Source organism: Oxyura jamaicensis, chromosome 10 (assembly GCF_011077185.1).
Source record: "Oxyura jamaicensis isolate SHBP4307 breed ruddy duck chromosome 10, BPBGC_Ojam_1.0, whole genome shotgun sequence".
Classification (NCBI taxonomy): Eukaryota; Metazoa; Chordata; class Aves; order Anseriformes; family Anatidae; genus Oxyura; species Oxyura jamaicensis.
Window position 1 is genome coordinate 1,616,848 of NC_048902.1, and position 23,551 is coordinate 1,640,398.

At 38.1% G+C, this 23,551-nt stretch overlaps 2 protein-coding genes across 7 annotated transcripts in view; one reads left to right on the top strand and one right to left on the bottom strand.

Moving 5' to 3' along the window:
* Positions 1-3,622, top strand: part of DMXL2 (Dmx like 2) — a 54,342-nt gene extending 50,720 nt beyond the window's left edge. For 3 of the 5 annotated variants that reach the window (XM_035336026.1, XM_035336025.1, XM_035336027.1), the window contains 2 exons: positions 787-1,004; positions 2,127-2,336. In XM_035336026.1, the coding sequence (XP_035191917.1) occupies positions 787-1,004; positions 2,127-2,336 (428 nt within the window). Of the gene's footprint in view, positions 1-786; positions 1,005-2,126 lie in introns of those variants that run through there. The other 2 variants (XM_035336024.1, XM_035336028.1) reach the window with 2 other exon arrangements.
* A 1,417-nt stretch (positions 3,623-5,039) lies between these two features.
* On the bottom strand, positions 5,040-23,460 carry GLDN (gliomedin). Of its 2 annotated transcripts, XM_035335542.1 has the most exons (11): positions 23,116-23,448; positions 21,170-21,221; positions 19,165-19,182; positions 18,028-18,135; positions 15,751-15,897; positions 15,069-15,188; positions 10,587-10,667; positions 10,375-10,500; positions 9,538-9,688; positions 9,285-9,355; positions 7,899-8,622 (listed from the first exon to the last, which is right to left on the bottom strand). In XM_035335542.1, exons 1-11 carry the CDS (start codon positions 23,443-23,445, stop codon positions 8,507-8,509), a joined length of 1,320 nt encoding a protein of 439 aa, XP_035191433.1. In that variant the 5' UTR covers positions 23,446-23,448; the 3' UTR covers positions 7,899-8,506. The 2 variants fall into 2 exon arrangements, with proteins under 2 accessions (XP_035191432.1, XP_035191433.1); XM_035335541.1 differs by lacking the exons at positions 7,899-8,622; positions 9,285-9,355 and adding an exon at positions 5,040-6,264 and having other exon boundaries at positions 23,116-23,460.
* Between the last annotated feature and the right edge of the window lie 91 nt (positions 23,461-23,551).

Genomic DNA, 23,551 nt, shown 5'->3' on the forward strand with positions numbered 1-23,551 from the left:
GTGTATGCAGGCTTTCACTTAAACTAGCACTTAACTAATAGATCCAGTACTCTACTGAAGTGCAGGAGAAAAGACAATTGTAATAGTAGAAGCAACTCAGAAACCACTGTCCATGTTTTTCAGCACTTGGACTAGATTCTTAACAAGATGTTTGTATCTATTTGTTCAGGTTCAATAATTTCATCTTTACATAAAGAACTAAAGCAAAATTCTATCATCTTGCACTATGGAAAAAAATACAAATTTGATATCTAGGGTTTGTAAAAGAGCAAATTCAACCATCATATACAGCCATAAACACTTGAAATACATGAATAAACATAGCAATTACTTGTGTAAACAACAGGGGCATTTTTACTCATATTTTAAAAGTAGCAGATTGCACAGAAGTTCAGTCTCATTTTGAAGAAATCGAGTTAGGGCTCCTATGCAAATTAGAATTCAGGAAATGAGAATATATACATTTTAAACTCAGGAATTTAATTTAGCTTAATATATATGGTGAATTTTATTTGATTTTCTTTAATTCATGTATGTGCCTGTATTCTAACTTGGATTAGACTGCATATCACGCTTCCTTGTGCATTAGACCTGTGTTGCAGGTCTAATATATAGCAAAGAGCTAATAATAGCAAAGAGCTGTTAACTGATATGACATTACCAATATGAAGGAATGCATCTGTCAAGTTAGAAAACGTTCAGATAACAATTCATAGCAGAAACGCATTTCAAGATAGAAAGCTACTTACAGTTTCAAATCAATTCAACTGTGGCATCCTTCTTCAGCCTTCACCTGTCATGATCATGGCGCCACGGTACTACAGTATGCACCTAAACATCAACTGCTAATCTCTGGCGGTAGGAAGGGTTACATCTGCATCTTTGACATCAGACAGAGGCAAATCCTTTATACCTTCCAAGCACATGAATCAGCTGTAAAGGCCCTTGCACTGGACCCTTCTGAGGATTATTTTGTTACAGGCTCAGCAGAAGGTAACATGAAGGTAAGCCTTAAGAGTAGCTGAGTCGTAATAAGTGAGTATTTACCTTAGGTCCTGTATAGATATATTTTGATCAGCATGCTGTAAATTGCCAGATGAATGTGGTAACAAAACAGTAAAAAAAAGAAATCCACAAACCTTCTACACTTGTTACACAGGATGCTTGCTTTGTATTTATAATGTAAGCTTAAATATACTAATATGCTTCTACAGCAATTAGCTTTTGTTCTCCACTAAAGAAGAAAAATTGTCTTTAAAAAGTTGTGTGACTGAATTTTAAATGGATAAAGCAAAACGCATGATTCTGAAATCAGATTTATTTTTCCCTCTTGTGTTGGTTTTGGCTTTTGGATTTTTGTAACACTCAGCAGGCACTCAGTAACCTTAACATCTCATAAAGTTGTTGTAACACCAACTTCTGTTTACTTTGATGTCCCGGGCAGCTCCTGAGGTCTCATAGCAGTCAGACACACACAAAAATAACAGAAACAAAGTCCCTGTTTTAAAGGGCTTATTTCCTGAGCAGTAAAGGAAGGAAATACAAAAACATGGTGAAGAGATTGAGAACACAGTTTCTTTCTTTTTAGCCAGACTGTACAGTGTTAAGGGGTACCTTCTGTGCCTGTGCGTGCTTTGTGGCCTGCTCTTGGTGAGAGCTCCTGCAGCCTGGGACACAGGACAGCTCAGACAGTTGCACTGCCACTCTGCACGCTCATTAATTATGCAGCAGACTCTCTGCAGCATTCCTTAGCAGAAAGCATTTCCAGCTGCTGCAAAGCTGACACAGTCATCTTCATCTTGGATTAAAATGTGACCTGTTCATTTCTGCACCTTTCATGGGGAGGAAGCTGGTGGGCACCACTGATCAGGTAAAACAGCAGCTTTGCCCTGCAGAGTAACCAGCTGGCCTTACAGTATGGTAGCTTTATGCTATTTTGCATTATGCTTCATCAAAAGCCTCTTAAGACTCTTGGACTTGTTATCATTGTCGCTTATAGACAACAAAAATACCCTTTATCTTTGCTCAACAGGGTTTAGAACAGCTAAGAATCTGAAACATTAGGGAAAAAATAGAAATCCTAATTTTAATCTCCTTTTTTCTCATATGGCATTCTTTTGATACAGGTGTGGAGACTGACTGGCTATAATTTAATTCATTCATTTAAAAATGAACATGCTAAGCAGTCCATTTTCAGAAACATTGGTGCTGGTGTCACCCAGATTGAAACCGTGCAAGGGAATCGTATCTTCTCCTGTGGAGCAGATGGCACGCTGAAGATGAGGGTTCTTCCTAATGCTTTCAATGTACCTTCAGGCATTTTTGACATTCTGTAGCTTTATGTGAGCTAATCTTGTTTTTATATAACGTCCCTTTAAGTATCTAAAAATGCAGCGATATGCACTGTGGAAAGGAACTATTTTGTTACCTTTCAAAGTAATTACAGCGGCATTAAGTATTATGGGAGAGAAAAAAAAAAAAAAAAAAAGATTAAAAAAGACTTTTACAACAGGTATTTCTTGAGTATGCCTATAAGGATCACTGGGGTGGAAATGCATGTACTGTATTGTAAAAGCAAAGAATAAAACCCAGTACAGTCATAGATGGGGTTATTGTTCAGTAACCCACAAGCTGCATTTAATAGTGTATTGTAAAGATCATGACAGCTGTTATTCACTTAATAAGCACTGTGGCTCTACAAGTCAGTAAGCATTTCTGATGTGATTCTGATTATTTTAATTTTTTTTTTTTCACACTAATTGAAGCATGTCTACAACTTCTCATTGTAAAATAGTTTACTTTTAACTAAGGGTACTCAGTGTATTTGATTTTCGCAAGAAAATGTAATGGATGCAAATGCTGTGAAACAATGTGCAATCAAGAACGTACTGTGAGACGTCTCATTTTATGCTGAGATTTTTTTTCCCTGTTAGTATTAATACATAGTTGATACTGTAACTTGCACATTAACTCATTTTTAAATGCAGTTGTGTTGTTTTTTTTTTTTAACTTGCTCACTATTTCCCTTTCTTTCTGACAGATATGTTCCCTATTAGTCACCTGCCTTTACTTTAGGAATGTACTGTACACATTAAATGTTTGTAGTGAGGACATCCATGATTCTGGTCAGCTTTTAGTTTGGAAAATCATTTGTCCAGAAAATACTTCATTAAATGAAGCTATTAAGAGAATACCAATAGAACGTACAACGCCACATTTCAGATGAATGTCAGGCTTTATGTGGCCAGCTAGTAAATAGTGGATAAAACTGGTAATTAAATAATTACCACAGCATATTGTATAAACTATGCAGAGTTCAATATTGTTTGCTTGTAATATAACTAGCTACTGTTGTCAGATGTATTTTTCTGTTGTAAACAAAAAACATGTTCTTAAGACACTGGAAAAGATGTCTGCATATTTAAGTGTTAACAAACTGTCTTACTCCTCCAATGAACATTTTGATGTCTGTGCTGTACTGTAAAGTATACTAGAATAAAAAGCACCTTTCTCCAAAGGCAATTTTAAATTGCAGGCTGTGAAGTAGGAAAAAGAAGAAAAGTAAATGTCATTGTTTAGGTTTCCCTTTGTAAGTTAAATAAATTAATTTTATTTCATGGAACAATTCATTCCAGAACTTTCTTACATTTAAATAGACTTACTGAACCTCTGATAGACTGACCAGAGACTGCATGAGCTAGCTTTGACTTGACCTCAGACAGTACTGAGGTAAAAAGGATTAACTCTTTGCATTTTACTTTCAGCTGTCCTAAAAATTTTTAAAGCTAACAGAATACAGTTCATCTCCATCAAAGGCAGCTAGCTGCAAGAAACACTTCTTACACAAGCCAGCTTCTGTCACTGAGGAAGGAGGCAGAGTTTGCTGTCCCTCCTCCAGGTTGATCTGAGTGGGTCAACAATGGCATTCAGAAATTTAACGTGGATTTAACATCTGCACATTATAAAAACATTTTCTGGCTTGAACTATATTTGCACCATCCTTACCATGCAAGGCCTGAATCGTGGTCTTAGTGCAATCACCAAGTACGCTGAGAAGAGAGGAGTTTAGCTGCAGAGGTATTTTTCCAGCACATCTGCTAGACCAAGGTTCTGCATGCATAGATAGTCCTTCAGAGGTGCCCTGATGTCAGGTATTAAATATCTCAGTGCAGTCAGGGGTTTAAGTGATGCTTTGTTTGTAAATATTTAGATGAAAACCACATGGGCTTTACCGATAAACACAGGCAGCCTAGAAAACACCTACCGAAATTTCTGAGGTCATGATGATTTTGCATTGAAACACACAAAGCAACAGACAGGATTTACCTTGCAACATTAATTTTAGAAATATGAAGTACTGAGAAAAATTAAAATCAAAATTTCCTATCATTTTTCACCTCTTAAAAATGTGAATGTGAGCAGGAAAAGAGGAGGCTCAGGGGCGACCTTATCGCACTCTACAGGTACCTTAAAGGAAGCTGTAGCGAGGTGGGGATTGGTCTATTCTCCCATGTGCCTGGTGACAGGACGAGGGGGAATGGGCTAAAGTTGCGCCAGGGGAGGTTTAGGTTGGATATTAGGAAGAACTTCTTTACTGACCGGGTTGTTAGTCACTGGAATAGGCTGCCCAGGGAAGTGGTTGAGTCACCATCCCTGGAGGTCTTTAAAAGACGTTTAGATGTAGAGCTTAGGGATATGGTTTAGTGAAAAGATTTGTTAGTGTTAGGTCAGAGGTTGGACTCGGTGATCTTAGAGGTGATTCTGTGATTCTAATTTCCAAACTAACAGTGACAAATTGAATCACTAAGCATTAGAATAAATACATGAAATTCTGCTACAGATATTTTATTTTTCTATGACTAGCAGTCAAAAAAGTATGCCCTTCATTTTGCATTTCATTTGTATGGAGGAGTGTGAGGAAAATTTAGTAAAAATATAACTTAATACAACTAAGTATAGTTTTAAGGAAGTTATACTTCCATGGAGTGGTAGAGCTTATATGGCAGTGAGGGGTAAGGAAGAGACTGCAGCAACACAAGTAACTTGAACACTGTTAAAAGAGGAATTTTAATCAAAAATTATACATATTTTCTTCAATTTTGTACCTGGTTACTTTCCTTCCAACATTCTCATTACTAAACACAGTTTCATATGCCATTATTCCCATTTTCCTTGTACCTGGGCTGGATTTTGCTTTTAGTTATGTAACAGTTGGCTGGACTTTTCAAATTTGAAGATTTTTTTGTATACATATATATTTAAGTAAATATTTCCATCCCCATTATATTTAACAGCTGTATATCTTTGTCCAAAACATGTTCACAGAGGATCACTGGAAAGTATTAAGTGAAAATAACAGAGAAATGTATTTGTACACAAGAGTTCATTATTTAGACGCTTTAACTAAGACCATAATCACTGACTAGAAAATGATTGCAGATAAGATGATTGCAAGTGAAAGTTATAAATAGTCACTGTCAAACACATGATCATGGAATAATCAACATACATTATATCTAATTATTGTCTCAAGAATGGGGGAAAACAAAAGCAAGTCTGTGCTGTGTGCCAGCTGCAATATTGAACAGCTATTATTTGAACAAAAGATAATAAAAAATGGCCTATATAATTTAAGAGTGTTTATACAAAGGGGTCTGATCTGCTTTTAAGCACACACAAAAACCACCATCAGTGAACAGAAAATATATGCCAAATGAAGAGACTTTGATATGTATATAATATAGCTTTAAATAATAATTTGTTTAGCCAACCATGGCTCTCTAACATGCCATTTTAAAATATATTCATCTGCCAAAATGTACAGGGTATACCATTAAGCTCCCGTTCTCCCATGTGTACAAATTCTTATCTCTAAGACTGTATGAAAGCATAGCAAGAACTGACTGTGAAGATCGTAACTCAAAACTTATATCAATCTGCTTTTCTTTCAATAAGTCAAAAGCAAAACTTACTGTCATATCCTTAGTATCAGTAACATACATAACTCCACATGCTATGAATGCATTACCAGCCTTGGACTTAGGATATGTGGTATTGATATGCCGAATGACTGAAAATGTTTCTTCATCAATGTGTGCTACTATTATATTTTCATCAGTGCTTGAGGCATATATAATCCAAAGACCCTTTTCATCCACTGCCACGTTGAAATATGTCTTCGAGTTAGCAAAGAGGTAGTTACGACCATGATATAAGGCATTTTCAATTAGCAATGTGCCCAAGGATGCTTTATCAAGCCCAAATCTGAAATGAAAATAAAATAAGTATTTAGTATGTTGTGTTAGACCTTTGTTTTTATACACACAATGGGTGGTTGTATTGATTCAGAGTACATAATTACTGACAGAAACGTAGCTAAAAATAGCTGAGTTTAAAGACCACTCTGATATCTTTTACGATGAAGTACTCCACACAAAGCATCTTGCAAAACACTAGGAGAAAATTCCAGTGTAATAACAATTTAAAAGGTGTGCAATGACATGAACTCACTTTGGTAGGTTTCACTTTATATAGTTTATGAACTTTATTATCTTTAGGGTGAAAGAAGCCAACTAAAAGAAGGAATGGGTATGAAAAAGAATTAGATACTAGGTGAAGCCCCAAACTTATAACTGAAATCTGTAGAGAAATTTGCTTTCTACTGGATAGGAACAAAGGAAGAAAATGACCAAACTAGCATGAATTCTGGGCAGGATCACCTAGTCTTAGAGCTTGTCTTTCAAAAGCGGTTCAGATAATGCAGTGATTTGCTCAAGTAAACATCAAAGGAATAAAAATTCTACTTTTGCAGAGCCAAAATTCTGACCTTGTGCTGGCCTCCAACAGGACAGCCTAAATGTCTCGTCTCTGATGTATAAAATTGTTTTTATTCCTTGAAATTCCTTAACACGATGATAACCTGAGGACAGTGGCATTTAGCAGTTAAAATTGAGTTCCTCTACTAACTAGTTCAGGAGAGTAATCAGCTACTATCAAGACATATATGCAGTTAGTATTTAGTCACAGAACAACGTAGTGCTTTAGTAAAGGCAGAGTGTGCTTTATCTTTTTAATTAATGTATTCTGTAGTGCAGAATTACAGCACAGTTCACTGTGACTTCTGTGTAACTATATAGCTCATTTCCTCAAATAGAGGAAAAACATTACTCAGTACAAGAATCTGCTACAGTTCCAAAAGTCTTCTGAAAGGACAGACTTAGGAGCATTTCACATCCAAGAACTTTCAACATAAGAGAAAAATACTGGAACACTCATTTTTCTGTGTAAGAGTTGTTGAGAGCATATGCAGGAAAATCATCCTAAGAAAAGTCAAGAATGACTAGACTAGCAAAATGATTTTTGTCAGCTTCTATAAAATTCAGGTCTGCAGCAACTCTATATTCCAGCAGCCTATGTGTGCACTAAAAATGCTTCAAGGCTGGAGAAGATTTCTGAAAAATGCATGTCAACTCAGTTAATCTTATTAATCACTTCATGTTGGTAAATAGCTTCATGCTAAAGCTACAAGAACAGACCTTAGCAGGAACAGTTACATAGAAATACAGCTTTCTTCAGGAGGTAATTCTATAAAGAGCCAGCAAGACAAAAAGTATCTAAAGATTCTTTAGAAACGTGCAAGATCTGCAACACAGAACACCTTGTCTTTTCCTTTTTTATGTGAAAATTCTGAAGGGAGCAGCAAAGTGACATTTCATTCCTGAGGTTCTCTTGCTCTCACACAAAGAAGGGCAGTCCAGCCTAGAACTCCAAAGGGTTCAAAAATATACATATAATCTTCTGCCAGCTTGGGGTAAACGATGAGATTCAGGTAAATGTTTCATGAGCCACGGGGATTATCAAGCTACAAAGTTTTCTGATCATCTAAGATGAGTAAGTCAACCAAAACAAATACAGGTGGGAAAACATTAGACAAAGGAGAAAGGGATGAAACATTCCCAAATGCATCAAACAAAGCTAGTTTTGTCAGCTTTTAAATATGACAGTAAACTCCTTGCAACATCTGCAAAATCAACTAGATAGGTCCACACCTGTTACTCACATTAAATCAATACAAAAGTCCCAGAAGCTTTTTTGCAGCCCAGAAACAAGGACTTTAACAAATTTCACAGTGCCTAATCCTGTCTATGCTGAAGGTAAATAAAGTGAATAACTGAAAACAAAGACCATCTCTCAGCAAATTCTTAGGTTTTGAAAATTCCACAAATAGCTTGTGTTTGTCTATATATGAAGGCAATTCCAAATTAGTGATGCCCAAGCAAGGGCAAGGAACTTCTGTTCCATCACTGTGCATTGCTTAGACAGAGATGGGCATTAAAAAGGTTTAAACAAAAAGTCCTACAGGTATTTAAAGGAGGTTGTCTTTGGCAGAATAAATATTATAGAATCCAAGCAGCTTGCTCACATTCCTTGGCATCCAAACGAATATAGGAAGAAGGCGCTCACACCTGCTTGGGTAGAGACATCAAAGTATAGTAATGTTCTTGGCTCAAACATCAGAGTCATGTAGTGGAGCTTGAAAGCAGTTGCAATCTTTCACTTGCCCTTGACTGCCTTTCTTTGGCTCTCCCCACAAGATGAGATTTTGGTTTTGATTTGTATTGTCTGTCGTCAGTAGAAAGTGAAGAAATAAAGATGTAATTCCCAGTTCAAATTCAGAAAGACGCATTGTGAGAGTTGCAAAAACTTCTTATTATGAAGAAATCAAACAGCAGAACCACTCCTCCACAGAGGAATGTACACCAGGTCGCTACGTCCTCAGCTGATGCCTTGGTGCATTCCTCTGCACTAGCAGCATTAAATCAACTCCTACCAGCAAAGAACAGTGCTATTTGAGAATAAGGCATGTGTGTCAACCCAGCAAGAAGCTCTGGAAAGCCAAGGTGTTCCATAAGTGGGCTTCAGTCATGGAATCCCATACCTGTGCACCCTGACTGCAACTGAACCGATTTCCACCCTGATGCAGGTACACATGCACAGGTTATTTTCTTCAATTCCGCTCTTTCTTTCTGAGCCCCAAATTCATTAGTCACTTTCCACTTATTTGTGGCAATTATGAACACAGCAAAGAATCCAAGTGCAAGAACACCCAGAGCAGGGTAATGTATAATACAAACCTCACAGACCCCAGGACAGCCAACAGAAAAAATCCACTGTCATCTCTGCACACAGCATCTTTTCATTCTGGAGGCCCAGTTGTCCTATACATCTCACGTATCATGTAGCAACTGACACAGTTAGAGCTGAACAATGCTTAAAGAACTGACCTTCACAGCAGAGTAATGGCTGAAGACTACCTTCCCAGTTCCTCTGCTCCCACAGATTCCGTACACACAGACTGTGTGGAAGGCCAATAGCCAACATTCCAGTTACAGACAGAAAAAAAAAAAGTTAGTTGTTCTGTCCTGGAAAGAACTCTGATCCATTTCCTCTATTCTCCCTATTTCAGGTAGGACCAAAAAGAAACATCAAATGGGACAGAAAAAAAAGGTTGCCTTAATCTAACTATATTTGACTTACTTCAGAATGACATTGGTTCCTCCCTTTTGGTAGTACAGATGATTGTTTTGTACTGTGTGACCACATCCATAAAAGAACCCTGTGATGTTAATGATTCTGTAGCTATCATTCAGCAAGGCATTGGAGTTCTCATATTCTTTGATAGAGTTTCCTAAACGAAGAGGAAAATGACCATCATTTGGTTTATCTAGTTTCTGAAATCTCTACTACAATTCAATCAGAATCAAGTTTGTGACAAACAACAATCTTATTTGTGTTTTCAACAGTGATTTAATGTGCTGGAATATGCTAAAATAACCCAGAGACAAACACCAAGAACCTACAGAGGTGTTCAAGGGCCTGCTTTCCACGGAATGTGCTGAGCCCTAATTCTGAAGGTAGTTGGTAAACTGTCAAAATATTTCCTTTTTCCACTTAGGTCCTGGAAATTATCCTGCAATAAATGTAGCTCATGCAGCATCTGATTCATTTTCATGCTTTCTTAAATGAAAATGCAAAAGTACTAGCTACAATTTAAGGAATTAAAACTATAAGGGAACCATTGAAAGAAAAGAATACAAAGATGAACAACAGACATTTAAATTTGGACTGGTTAAAAAAAAAAAAATCCTCAAACTATTTTCAGAGTCAACACCAGATCCTGAAAATGTCAGAAAATACTACAGATGTCTATAGCCACATGTATAGTTAAGTATTATTTTGGTAACATGGAAAATATTCTGAAAAATATGTGAGTAAAAACATCATACTTTGAGAAATATTAATTTGGATTGAAAGAATTTAGAAAGCAATGTTAATATAAAACTGACTTTCGATCAGTAAGTACTACCACTATACCTGAAAAATGCAGGGTAAGCCAAATCCTTTCATCGCTTATATTTGCAGGTTCTCGCATCCAAGTACCAAACGTTTGCTGTACACTGACGAAGTGAACAGGACTTCCTACAGATGTTATGACACATTCTAGTAGAGAAAGAGCACACGCGTTATCTGTTAGACTACAAAAACAGTAAGGAGCAGTTAGTCTCACCCCCTCTGTAATAGGTTACCAGCTTTTTTTGAATAATCAGGGGCTCTGTCTTCAGCTTTTCCAGCCAGAGTATCATCATTTGGTACAGCACATGTCTCACCTAGAGTTGAGAGAAAAGGTAAAACGTGACATCTTTCTATGTTCAGATACATAGTCACTGACTTCATCAAACTAAGGGAATAACAACTGGGATTTTATTTCACCTGGAAAAAAGACAGAGAGGGGGAGATTTAAAAAAAAAAAAAAAAAAGGCATTTGCTCTCACTTCTGCCAACGAAAAGAAGTGTTTGGGCTGGTCTGTTCCCTTGAAGTTGTTGAGCTGACAGACAGCTTTGAGGAATAACAAATTCTGCCAATAGATTTAATTCTCTAGCTGTGAATTCCTGAGCAAGTGCTTAGAAAGAATGGGTTGTCCCTTTCCTTAGATAACAATAGATAATTGAAACAGCTGGCAGCTGGCTGACTTATCAGTAATACCAAAAATGCTTCCTTGAGAATGAGTGATGACTAAACTCAAAAGTTTCATGCCCAGATCTAGATACACCAGCAGAGGGGGCGTGCTCCGTAGGCAACTGTGGAAGTTTTGCACTTGTCATTAATTTCCAAAACAGTAATGTACTAACACGCACACTGAGCACTTTATGCATAAGAATGCAGGTCAGTCACCCATGCCATTAAAGTAGCAGAGGGAAGTTATGTGCCACATTCCATATAGAAAAATGGTTCACAGAAGCAACAAATAAACAGCTGAAAACATTTTCCCCCAGCCCTCAACAATTTCTTAAAGGTTAACTGATTGGGTTTTCTCTAACATTTACTGTTTAATCAATGCCTTAATGAAATTATTTATAGAATTTCTGTAAACCCTTCTTTAAAAGATCTCTTCTCTGTTTTAAATCAGTGCAGCACGATTCATTTTACTTAAAATTAATAATCACAGAGAAGACTTCTCAGTTCTGTGCTGAAGGTATCACGATTTCATGGTAGGCTTGTTTTCCAATCTCATTTCTAACATTCATCTCTTTACACATTTTCACTGCCTAACATGCAGGCTGCAAATTCTTTCAGACATGCACTTTCATTGTTGCTTTCCAATAGATTTCTGGGCTTCATGGGGCTGTGAGGAAGTTTAAATCAGTAAAATAGCAAAAATATGAAATAACTATAAAGTAATGCTGAAAGGGTAGTGTGACATTGAGGAAAGTAATGGCAGATTGCACTGCATTGTTGTTTTCTCCTTAAAGTTATATCCTGTCTTTGTTCACAGAGAAAGAAAATACTCCAAGATAGAGCAAAAACAACATATTTCTCCCATCCACTTATCTAGGACATTCACTGATATGACATCAAACTTGTAACATCAAGTTGTAACTGATCACAACTCTCGTAAAAAGGCACAGCAGTCAGTGCAGCTGTAGGAAAATGTATGCCTATAGCTGGAATCTAGCAATCCCTCTAGGTCGCTTGCCAGCTTCTGATCTCAAAATATTCTCAAAATATCTCAAAGAAGGAATCCACTCAGCAGAAATTATAAGTTGAAATGCACAAATGTATTAGTCTCAGCCCAAGAAAACTGACAAAGTTAACTCTGTGAGCAGTTCCCTATACAGTAGTTTATCTAAGAATATGGAATAATCAAGGACCAAGCCTGTGCTTCTGGTGAAGCTGAATGCACTACTCGGATCTGTGGATGTCTGCAATACTCTGAGAATTTTCAGCTGCAGGAAACAGAAAACAACTAAGATTGAAAAGACAGTTTTGCTTTGTTTTTAATCAGAGACTACTATGTGAAATTTTCATTGCTTTCTTTCCACCAAAAAAAAAAAAAAAAAAAAAAAAAAAGAGAGAGAGAGAATATTCTGGATGAGAGTTAATGGAGTTTACAAGATATGAAAACTATTGATTTGGTTTATCTGGGGGAGGGTGTGAAGGACAGATTGAGGGATGTTTTGTTTCTTTTAGAATTAGCTAACGGTACCACTGAGACCAAACACACCTGAGCTTGCAACTAATTATTGTATTCTCTTAAGGAAATTAATTTTTGAAAAAAGTAAAACATGATTTATGGAAATCATTCTTATATTCTTATGCAATAAGTTAATTACAGTTATAAATCAGCATGTGCATCCTCTTTTCTTCAAAGGGATATGAAGATTTAGTTACAAAAGATTTATTTTTGCATTATGGTGACACAATCTACGGGCTCATAAAATGTAAATGCTCACAGAGGAACACCTTTTCTCTGCAAGTTTATTTGAGTATAACTCCTATTTGCACACTGGGATTTCAAATCCATCAGAAATCCATGCAATAAAGCTTATATCTCCAAAGCACTTCAGTCTGTTTCAACACTTGAAAAGAGGCTACCTGAGTAAATGGTCCGATTATATCTTGTACCACAGTTCACGCATTTCTGAATTTCTAATAGGATCAGATTTCTGTTCAGCTATTCACTTTCCACTGTAAAGAGACTCTTTGGGCTCCATTCTGATAATTCAATACCCAGCATCTCCCAGCTGAGATTCTCACATGCTACTACAATTACAGTTATGTTCTACATTAAGAATAAGAGGCAGAAATCATTGATGTATGTTCCATCCAGTATTAAATATGCTCTAGTTAATAGCACTTATAAAAAAATAAAATTTTCTTTTTACCAAACTGGTTAAGGGGACAAGATGATGCTAATGCAGGTCTTAGCTCACTTGAAACTACTCTTAGCTAAAACAGACATCACCAACAGCTAATCACTAGTTATCTCCTTGCAGTAGACAATGTTGATGCTAGACATCTTCAGTGCTGTATGCTGCTTTGCCTGCAAGATGAAGGGCTACTAGTGTCAAACTGGCAGAAGAGAGAACTGTTTCAAATCCATTACAACTGAAACCTTTTCTCCCAACACCAGAGAAGAACTGTGCTCTCCCTTTGCAACTTTACTATCGCAACATAAGATCAATATCACCCTATTAACAGCGAGACATAAAAATCAAGGTGCATGTTTCACACTTAATAACTGCATGAATATCTTGGTCTATTTCCTTTTGATATGCCTCCCAAGAAGCTACATTCCCAATCATAAAAGAAATGCCACTCAACCAAAAACTGTCACAGAGAGCTGCCTTCTTTTGTAGAAATATGAAAGAAAAATTAGGAACTGAGACATTCTTTGTTATTCTTTTGTTGGATCACTCTGACCTCCCTGAAAACAGATTTCTCAGCTAGGGGGGGAATTCAGAACTGTAGGGATAGTAACAGTCACTGAAAGCTACAATCATCTTTGACATCAAATGTAATTCCATTGAGGGGTAAAGGATAAGGACAACAGGGGCAGATCCAGTATGTAGATCCAAGCCCAAAGGTTTGCTTCCATTCTCAAGCTGGAGTAAGCTAGAAATACAAATGCTGTTCTAGCACGAGCTTCTCTTTGCATTTTATTATCGGTTAATAGCTTGAGCCAAATTTTCCAGTTATCACAGTACAACAGTGTTTGTAGATCTCATGTTCCAGAGCATCCAAGGCCAGCAGCTCGTCTCACCTCCCCTTGTTTCACTGACCAATAAGAAACGCTCTCAGATAACATTTCTGGTCAACAATTTCTAAAGTTCAGTGACTTCACACATCCGTCTTGGAATACTTATAAAACACGGCTGCTGAGTTTTACAATAAAATGAGTGAGAACATCCTTGATTTCCAAGCACCAGCGTGTCCCCTTCCCCTCCTCCCCAATATAAAAAGAAGGGAAGAGAAGAGAGGAGAGGAGGGGAGAGAACTGGATGGCAGCTCCTACGTTTCAGCAGACGATCTGTGAACTGGCATTCTAACCAGCTGACCGGGTTCTAACAGTATTTGCTGTGTAACTTGCAGCCAGTCACTGCAGCAGTTTGAAGGAAGTCTGCTCTGTTTTTAATTTTTATTTTCTGTAGCTCACCAACACAGATACAGTAGAGCAAATAAGAGAGTCATGATCATGAATTGGGATGCAATAATAAGAAGCAAAAAATGGAAAACAAGTCAAGATCACCTTGCTCCAAAAACTTCCATAACCAATTGGACACAATGCCTTTTATCTTCCTCCAACTAGTCTAGCTTGCAGTGGTTCTGCCAATAACCAGGCAATTTAATTTTGCAGAATACAGTGAAATGCAGCCTGGTTAACAGGTGTTGTATTTACATGCAAAATTAAAGTTCTGCCTTTAAAAGCTAAAAATTTCAACAGCACTTCTCTTACTTTCCAAATACATTCTATCTAGCAGAAAAACCCATTTGTAAACACTTTGTTTTAGCATTGGGATAGTATGCATAAAAGAAAAATATTATAGATAGCTTGCTGCCTTACCAAGAGTGCATTTCAACAAAACATCTATGTACATACTCAGCTTTAAGTTTTTTCAGTTTTACTTATGCCAGAAGAATTAAATACATGCTTATTGTTTCATGAGTCTTGGAGCAATGGGTTTTGAACCGGCTTATAATATCAAAAAGAACAATGGAAAGAACTAACCTGTGCATTTGTTGCTGTATATGTTCTCCTGAAGCTGTGTTTTACCTTTACGTTTTCTTGGAGGCCCTGGGGGTCCAGGTGGTCCAGGAGGCCCTGGGGGTCCAGGTTCACCTTTTGCACCTATGTAAAAAAATGAAATCCAATGTTGCAGGCCCTGCAGGCAAGCAGGCAATCTGCAGAGAACCGTATGTGTCCACATGATGGACTTTTAGAGATCTCTGAAAGAGCCTCTGACAGTGCTTAAGAGGCTACAGTTTTAGCAACTTATAATGTGGCTGCCATGATGCTTCCTTCGTATATTCCTGAGTGGAAATCTGCTCTCATTTTCTAATACATAAATTAAACTACACTGCCAGAAAGAGCAGGAGATCAAGTTTTCTGAAGTGTACTGTAAAGGGTGGAATTCATATGCACCTCAACCCAAAGACCAAATAGAAGAGTATTTGTGAGGAATTGCATTATAAATGAAACATACTCCCCTAGGCAGTCCTTTTAATTTTTGGAGCTGCGCACACCCTTGAGACTATTACTGACCAATACTAATATCTAAACTGTAGCAATACCTAAAAACTTTACTGTGGATAATGTGGTTATGTTAGCTGGTCTTACTCTTGCAGAAGCAGAGTGTATCTTTTTCTGTCATGTACGCTATTGCAAGAGAGTTCTTAAGAGTACTTCTTACCTTCTAATACTATGTCATTGTTTGCATCCCCCTTTTCACCCTTCGCTCCTCTTGTGCCTTTTCCACCTGGCATACCATCTTTGCCAGGTAAACCAATTTCTCCAGGTTCTCCTTTCTGTCCTTGATCACCTTTTTGTCCTGGCATGCCTAGAAATAAAAAGCATTTCAGTACCAAGAACATTTTTGCAGTATTAATCACACAGTTCCTAAAATCAATGCATTTTGTTGAAATACAAAATGTATTCAACCTTGTTGTTGGTTTTGTTTTGAGTTTGTTTTTTTCACTTGTATTTTTCTGTATTGTTGTAACTTGCTTTGATTTCAAAGCAACTTTATAACCAAATAAGCAGAGAAACAGTGTACAATTCATTAGGTGTGAAGAATATTTTCTTTACCTAGTAATCTCTCAGTTTAGATTGTGAAACATGGAGACCTGGGCCTTGCCAATGCTGGCTAGAGCATTTCTGGACTAGGAACACTAAGGAAAAAATGTGAAGTCATATTTATTTTACATTTGTAGGGCATAAAGAAGAAGTGCATTTTCATAGCTCCTCTTTTCTTAAAGCCCTTATGTACTAACATTACGACACATTGTACTTTCAACATTTTCCCATGTCCCAGCAGAGCATAGTCAGCTACCCAGCAACCTTTTCACGTGGCTACTATTCCCTGCCCCTACACTTGTTACAAGCACGATCAGTCCAAATATTTTTTGTGCTTTATCATTTAGCAAAATTAGCATTTTTAACAGAACGTTCGTTTGTCCTGTGTAATCTCAGCTGGAATATTTTGCAACAAGGAAAACAATGCTGTGTTTGTAAAGCTGACATATCAAAACTTTCCCCCCTCTACCTTTGTGTCAGTTAGTATTTTCATGCTTTAGGAGAGAAGCATTAACCATCGTAAGACTGGAAATATAAGTGTTCTTGCAGGCATAGGTTTCAAATACATTACATTTGTAAATACTTGAGAAGAAAGTGCTTGTTCATCTACTTAAAGTTTTACTGTTTAAATTGACTCTGTGAAACCAGAAACAAGTACTCTTTTGGGGTGAAATCTGAAATGCATCTTTGGCACAATTGCCATGTGAATCCCTGAAAACAGGTTCTCGGTCTCATTTCCAATTTAAAAAATAATTGCTGGGGAGCAGTGATGTGACAGACCATGTTTTGTCTCAAGGAATCATAGACAATTGTCCTATTTGTACCTGCCAGCAGGCCCATGCAATATGGTGCAAAAGCCAGACTAATAGGTGGGCCGCTATAAATACCTATGTGCTAGCATCAGCCAACCAATCATTAACATACACTTCTCTATCCTCCCTGCCCCCCCCCCCCCCCCCCCGTATTACCCCCTTCTGATGCCATTCTGTCTCCTTACTCTCCTACCATGTGCAACCCACTATTTTGTCACTCTGCCTTGAAGAACCAGTTATCCGTCAGTGCTTTCAATTAGCTATGACGCATCAGATGTGTCTGTAAAGCAATTACTGCTTTAAACCTCTACAGTAATTTACAGCCTCAGAGCACAGTAACTGTCACCACTGCACAGTGATTTGTTGAATCAAGCATCTGAGAGACAACAGCACTTCTCTGTGCTCCTAGCAGAGACGTGTCATGGTGAAATCAGGAAGTTAGGACAAACAGTTTCCTTGACCAGCACAGAAAATTGCTTGTGGACTGCATGCAGACTATGGGCTATTTAGCAGAGCTGCTCTACTTGTGTAGATTATATTAAAATTGTACCTAGAGTACTCTGCATTATAGAGTCTATCTGCAACTCAAAAAAAAAGCTGCTCCAAGAGTTTCCAGCCTAAACAGACAGTTTAGAAAAAATAAAAAAAAAATAAATAAAAAAATACTTTCCCCACCATGATTATTATGTATCTGAAAGCAAAACTATGGTAACATGAAACTCCCACTCCCAAACTCTGGCTCTGTTGGTTGGGTTTTTTTAAGCCCTCTGAAGTCAAAGCGTCCTTATGCTGGAAGGTTGAGGGAATGGAAATATCCTTGTAAAGACAGTATTTAACAGCAAACTCAGAATACTGAGATACAATTAATCTCGTTCAATAACTTTAATTTGCATTATCCAATAGCATGAAGTAATTAAAAAAACTTAGTGTAAGACAAAGCATTTTACAGAATTCTGCAATGTGCAAATTCATTGTAAACATTAAAACCCTTCTTCATGTAACAAAGGTCTAAAAGTAACTGCATCTGAATATAACAGCAAGAAAGGATTTTTTAACAGAAATATATATATATATATATATACCTATTCTTCCTCTTTTTCCATTTACTCCGGGTTCTCCCTTTTGACCTGGTATACCTGGGACTCCATCTGATCCATTGTAGCCAGGCAGTCCATCAAGTCCAGGAGGCCCTGAACAAGCCAAGCAGCATAATTGAATTTTCACTGTTAAATGCAATTTAGCCTTAAAATCACTAAATCTATATATATTATGTTTATGTGTATATATTCTTCAGAAATACAAGATCCTTTAATTGGCCATTATGGTCTCCATGCCAATACAGTATCCTTCTAAAAGAAACCACCCACAAACACAAAAAGTAAGTGAGCATTTGCCCTGGCCTTAGCATAAGAAAACTGACTGAACTGAATGCTGCACATATTTTGCATGAAGGCCAGCACAGATCAGCCTTTTAGATTCCACTTGAAGGATCAACACAGTGGAACCCATTGTTACAGTCACTGTCAAAGTCAGAAATACATCTTCCACAAGCCACAGAAGCTTTGACATTGCTAATGATACAGGCTAGACTAATCTAACACAAGAGCATTTACCTACTCATCCAGAATACTGTAGTACCAAACTCTGGCTTGATACAGAAGGTATCTTTCCCTTTATCACTATTGAATCCCCACAAACAAAAAGTGCCCATTACTTTTCTGATAGAATTATTCTAAGATCCACAGCCAAAGAAACCTGGAAAGCGAGCAAGTAACCACTCATATAGGCTAGCAACCATGAGTGGTAACAGAAAGAAGGAAACGTTATTAGGGAATTGGTGGGGAGGGGAAGGGTGTCAGAGATCAGTAACCAACATTTTTTAAGAAATATTTATGGTGTTATATTAAAATATCGGTTTGCTCTTTTATATATGTTCTTCACCTAAATGCTACTTAACATCTGGTTTTGACCACATATGTTTCAATAAACATTAACCTATTCTCCTCTTCCCTCTGATACAAAAGCCTCCCTCCCACCCCTTAAAGGGGCGTAGGTTGACATAATTATAAAAGTTATAAAGGCAGCCATTCAACTTTCCCTTATTCTAATAGGCAAAGAAAGACACTATTCTATAAAGATACATTTCTATATTTCAGCATTTATACCAGCTTCTGTTTCAGTTACCCAAATACATTACTGCAAGTGTCAAAGTACATTACCTGGTGGACCTGGGGGGCCTACATCAAGAACATGCAAAAGAACACAAGAAAGAGGAAATGGTGAGTTTCTCCCAGCAAGGAAACAAAAAACAATTCCAAATAGAACTGATTGGCATTAGATTAGGACAATAAAAAGGGGGAAAAGTCCATCAGATTTCAAAATGAACACCTATGGTTTTAGCTGTTTTGTATTAAAAACAGCCATTTGAACATAAGCACAAACTCACCTAGACTTCCTGAAGGAGTATCCTTAAAAGCAATTATATATACATACATGGTCTGCCTTTTGCAAATTTCAATTGATAAAGATTTGACAAACAGCCACCTCTACAATATAACCTCACTCGGTTTAGGTGCCTTTCCAATGCCACAGACCCAAGCCATCCAACAAGTACATCCAACGAGAACCTGGTTAGTGAATTGGTTGGTGCACTAGAAATTGGACTTGCTTCAGTTATTCTGCAACATGTAATACAACAAAATCTGTCTTATTCTCTCTGACTTAATTCCAGTTTAAGGCCTTAATGAAAAGAAAGCATAGTGGGCAGGAGTAAAGCATTACCTGAAAATGTTTCTGTAACAAGATACATCTTATGTGATTCTCAATACATTTTTTTTTAATAAAAGAAAAAAGAAAAAAAGAAAGCAGGTTAAGAGAATACAAAGAAAAGTGGGGTTATTAAAGAGTTAAATCAGTGCTGTGAACACTTTATTCAGTTAAGTAGTGTCTTGTTTCAACAAAAAATCTCTAAAATAGAAAATAAGAGTAGTTTCTGGATTTCCCTAAAGACAACAGCCTTCAGCATTAATTAGAAAGCATTACAAGGAAAGGGGAAATCATTTCATAATACCATTACAGTGATTATTCCTTTTAATCAGTACAGGCAGTAACATCACTTAACAACTCACTTCCAATTTTCCAGTAAATGAACACTTTTTCCACACTACAATGTTATGTGCATTAGTACCTACAATGACTTTGTCATCTGAAGCTCAGGATCTTGAGTATCCTTGTATAAGCGTAAGATAAATAAGAAAGGTGCTCGAGAAGTAATAAGTATCACAGAGGGCTACAGCAGAGAAAGCCACTACTGAAGAAACAATGTAGTAGTGTCAGGAGAGCAAAAAGCGGCGCTAAGTAGCATGAATTCAGAACTCTGGAGCCCAAAGAAATAAACATTTAGATTGCCAGTGGTTCAGCCTTAGTTGCCATCAGAACTGATCTGCAATTTCAGAAGTAGTATTTAGCATGTGTGTACATTATAGTAAATGTCTTGTCTGCTGAAATCATCTGAGCCAGTTAAAAATATGAACAAGACAGCAAGTTAAGTGTTTTATAAACTTCTAAAGAGTGGCTTATTTCTAATCTTCTCATTTCCAAAGTGAACACGATTCAGTCTGCTACAGTTTTCACACTGGACCATACCCCTTCAGTTGGCTACTGCCTGATGTTCTCTTCATCAAGACACAGAAATTGCTCACATCATCTGTCCCAGCTGTTCTAACTCCAGACTGCTAACAAGGGAAACCCAGTGCCCTGTTAACATGTTCCTAAGGCAGGGTAGGTTAGCACGTTGCTCTTCCAAGTCCCACTACTCCGCAGAAGTTACAATGAGAGCACACGTTTATCCCATGGTAGCCTGGAAGTGTGGGGACACATACAAAAATACCAAGGCTAAATCTCAACTAGCATTTTAAACACACCCAAATCTTTAAGATATGATTACAAAAATTACGTAGGAAAGAAATAGCTCCAAGTAATATAAACTGAATTCCTTGACTTCCAGCGTTTACAGCATTTATAATAAGTAGGTATAGGTAAGCCCCAAAATAGCACCTGTTACTTTTTTTTTTTTTTTTAATAAATAACCCAACTGATTTATTAATTCTGATAAATACCATAATTCTTGGACGTTTTAAACTCTACCTACCTCAAGTTCTTTGAAAACCTGGTAAATCTGTATTCTTGAAGGTATAAGTGTAACATTTATAGTAACAAACATACCTGTTAAGCATACCCCTTTTGTGCTGTTACATAAATCCACCATCACCCGGACCTAATATTGCAAAGAAAGTAAAGTTTGAAACAATGCATGCCATAACAATTCAAAGAAAATTATCTGGTTTAATTTTGACTACAGAAATCATTTTCCTTCTGTCATAAGCCTTTCTGTCAGTTTTGTTTTCATGTTGAAGTTTCAAACATTTTGTCCCCTGAGCAGCCTGATCTAACATCAACATCAGCCCTGATCTGAGTGGGGACTTGGACCAAATGACCTCCCGAGTCTCAGACATTCTGAGAAGTTTTAGATCAATTTAATGTAGCTGAGAAGAGCTAACTGGTTTTGAATATCAGAATCTGATTGTTCTCTTTTCCTTCATCTCTCAAAAAAACTTGGCTTCTACACTGTAATTTATAAAATACACCTTGCCCAAGTGTTCTCTAATTCAAACTGCATTTTAATCTAAATGGTATTTATGAGACTGCTGAAAGGATTACAACTTGCTTTGGAGCCCTCAAATTATCTCTGCATTGTATTTGCCAATCGGTGCGACCCAGTTGACAGTTTTAAAAAAAAAAAAATATGGCATTCAAGGAGTGTGTTATAGCAAACAGCCTACATCAGAACCACCAGCTTAACTATGAAAAGATTAGCAATACAGCCTTCCCATGAGCCAGCCTCACCTTTGCCAGGAAGAAAAGCTACAGATAAAAGTACTTTGTTTAAATGCTAAAGGCTTAGTTTTCTTCAGAGGGAGAAAGGGGAGCAGGGGAAAGACAAAATAAAACATTAAGTAACTTCTCAGAAAATTAGAGAGAGATACGTAAGCCATCAACTTTTGTGCAGTTTTAAATCTCACTTTCAAACTTGGTGCTTACAAAAGTATTGGACTGTTACTCCCTCACCAGTCTTTCTACACTAGTATATGTCCTAATTTCCTATTTTAATTCCCCCACAAAATAAATACATATATTTATAAATACATGAAAATAAACAAAGTGCCAGAACCTAAAATATGCTCATGCTATTAATGCTAAAATAAGATTTTTAATGCCTAAAGTTATTTCAAAGATTCTTGAAGAGTGGCCATCCACAAAACAGAATAGGTTCCCCCCAACCAGCTGTTATGCATGGCAGTAGGATATCAGTACCCCTAGCACCCAACTGCAAAAATCTGTGCCTCTACTGCAAGAGAGATCCTGCTCAGACAAGACCTCCAGTCAAGGCCCACATTCAACAGAGACCTGGAACATCATAGCTGTGAACACCTATGCCCTACAATCTCATTAGCTCTAATAAAAATGCAGATGTTATCACTGTAACATTATCACTGCAATGACTTACTGACAAAAACATCCATGGGACGTTATTGAAAAGGTATTTCCTGTGAGAAGCTTTTGGAACCAATATCAATAGCCACATCAGGAGGAGGAGTCTTTTCTGCTTTGGCTGTGGGCTTAAACCTGCAGTCTTTATTGGGACAGACTTTCCATTAAGGTTCCTTCAACAGTAATATTTTTTTGCATATCTTCAGACTCAGAACTTAAAAGCTTCTAAATCAATCAAAACTTTTCAGCTATTTAACTGTTCCTACATAGCAAGGATAATTTTTCACTGAAGTGCAAAAAGCTATGCAGTTTTGGCAGATAAAGGGCATTCTCCTGCAGTTACAGTTCTCCTCTTCCGACCCTTCATGCAATACCTTGAATTTAAAGCTCGCTAAAAGGGCACGACCAATTTCAGAAAAGCATGATGTCAAAATAACGCCTGGTAGCGTCCTGCTGAGATGCAGGACAGAAAGAACACGGGCGATTCCACCAGCAGAGCAGAGGTTTGAAAATCTGACACCTCCAAACCCGGCGGGCTGACCTTTTATTCCACCCCTTTTTGCAGGAGCTCCACTAAACCCACTAGCGTTTCAAAGTCTGAGAGCGCTCCTCCGCCCTACCGGCACCAGGGAGTAGGTGAGCATCATCAGCAGCTCGTCCGTCTCGGCGCGAACGTGCCCGCGGGCGCGCTCCCCGCGGCGGCTCCGCTTGCTGCGGGGGGCGCCGGGGGGCGCCCGGGGAGGCCCGGCGGTGCCGCCCAGCAGGTCCCGGCCGGAGCCGGGGGCCGGGGGGGGCCGCGACGCCTCCAGCCCCAGCTCCAGCTCACGCAGAGCCGCGCCCAGCTCCCTCCACTGCGCCAGCAGGAAAAGCGTCCCGGCGGCGCTGAGCGCCGACAGCAGCCCCACGGCGGCCAGCAGCGCCCGCAGCGCCCGGCCGCCCGCAGCCTCCATCGCCGCCGGGTGGCCGCTGCCGGCGGGGAGGGCTTTATGGCCCCGCCGCGGTGGGCGTTATGGCGGAGGGGCCGGCAAGGGGCAGCGCGGCCGAGCCGCGTGCTAC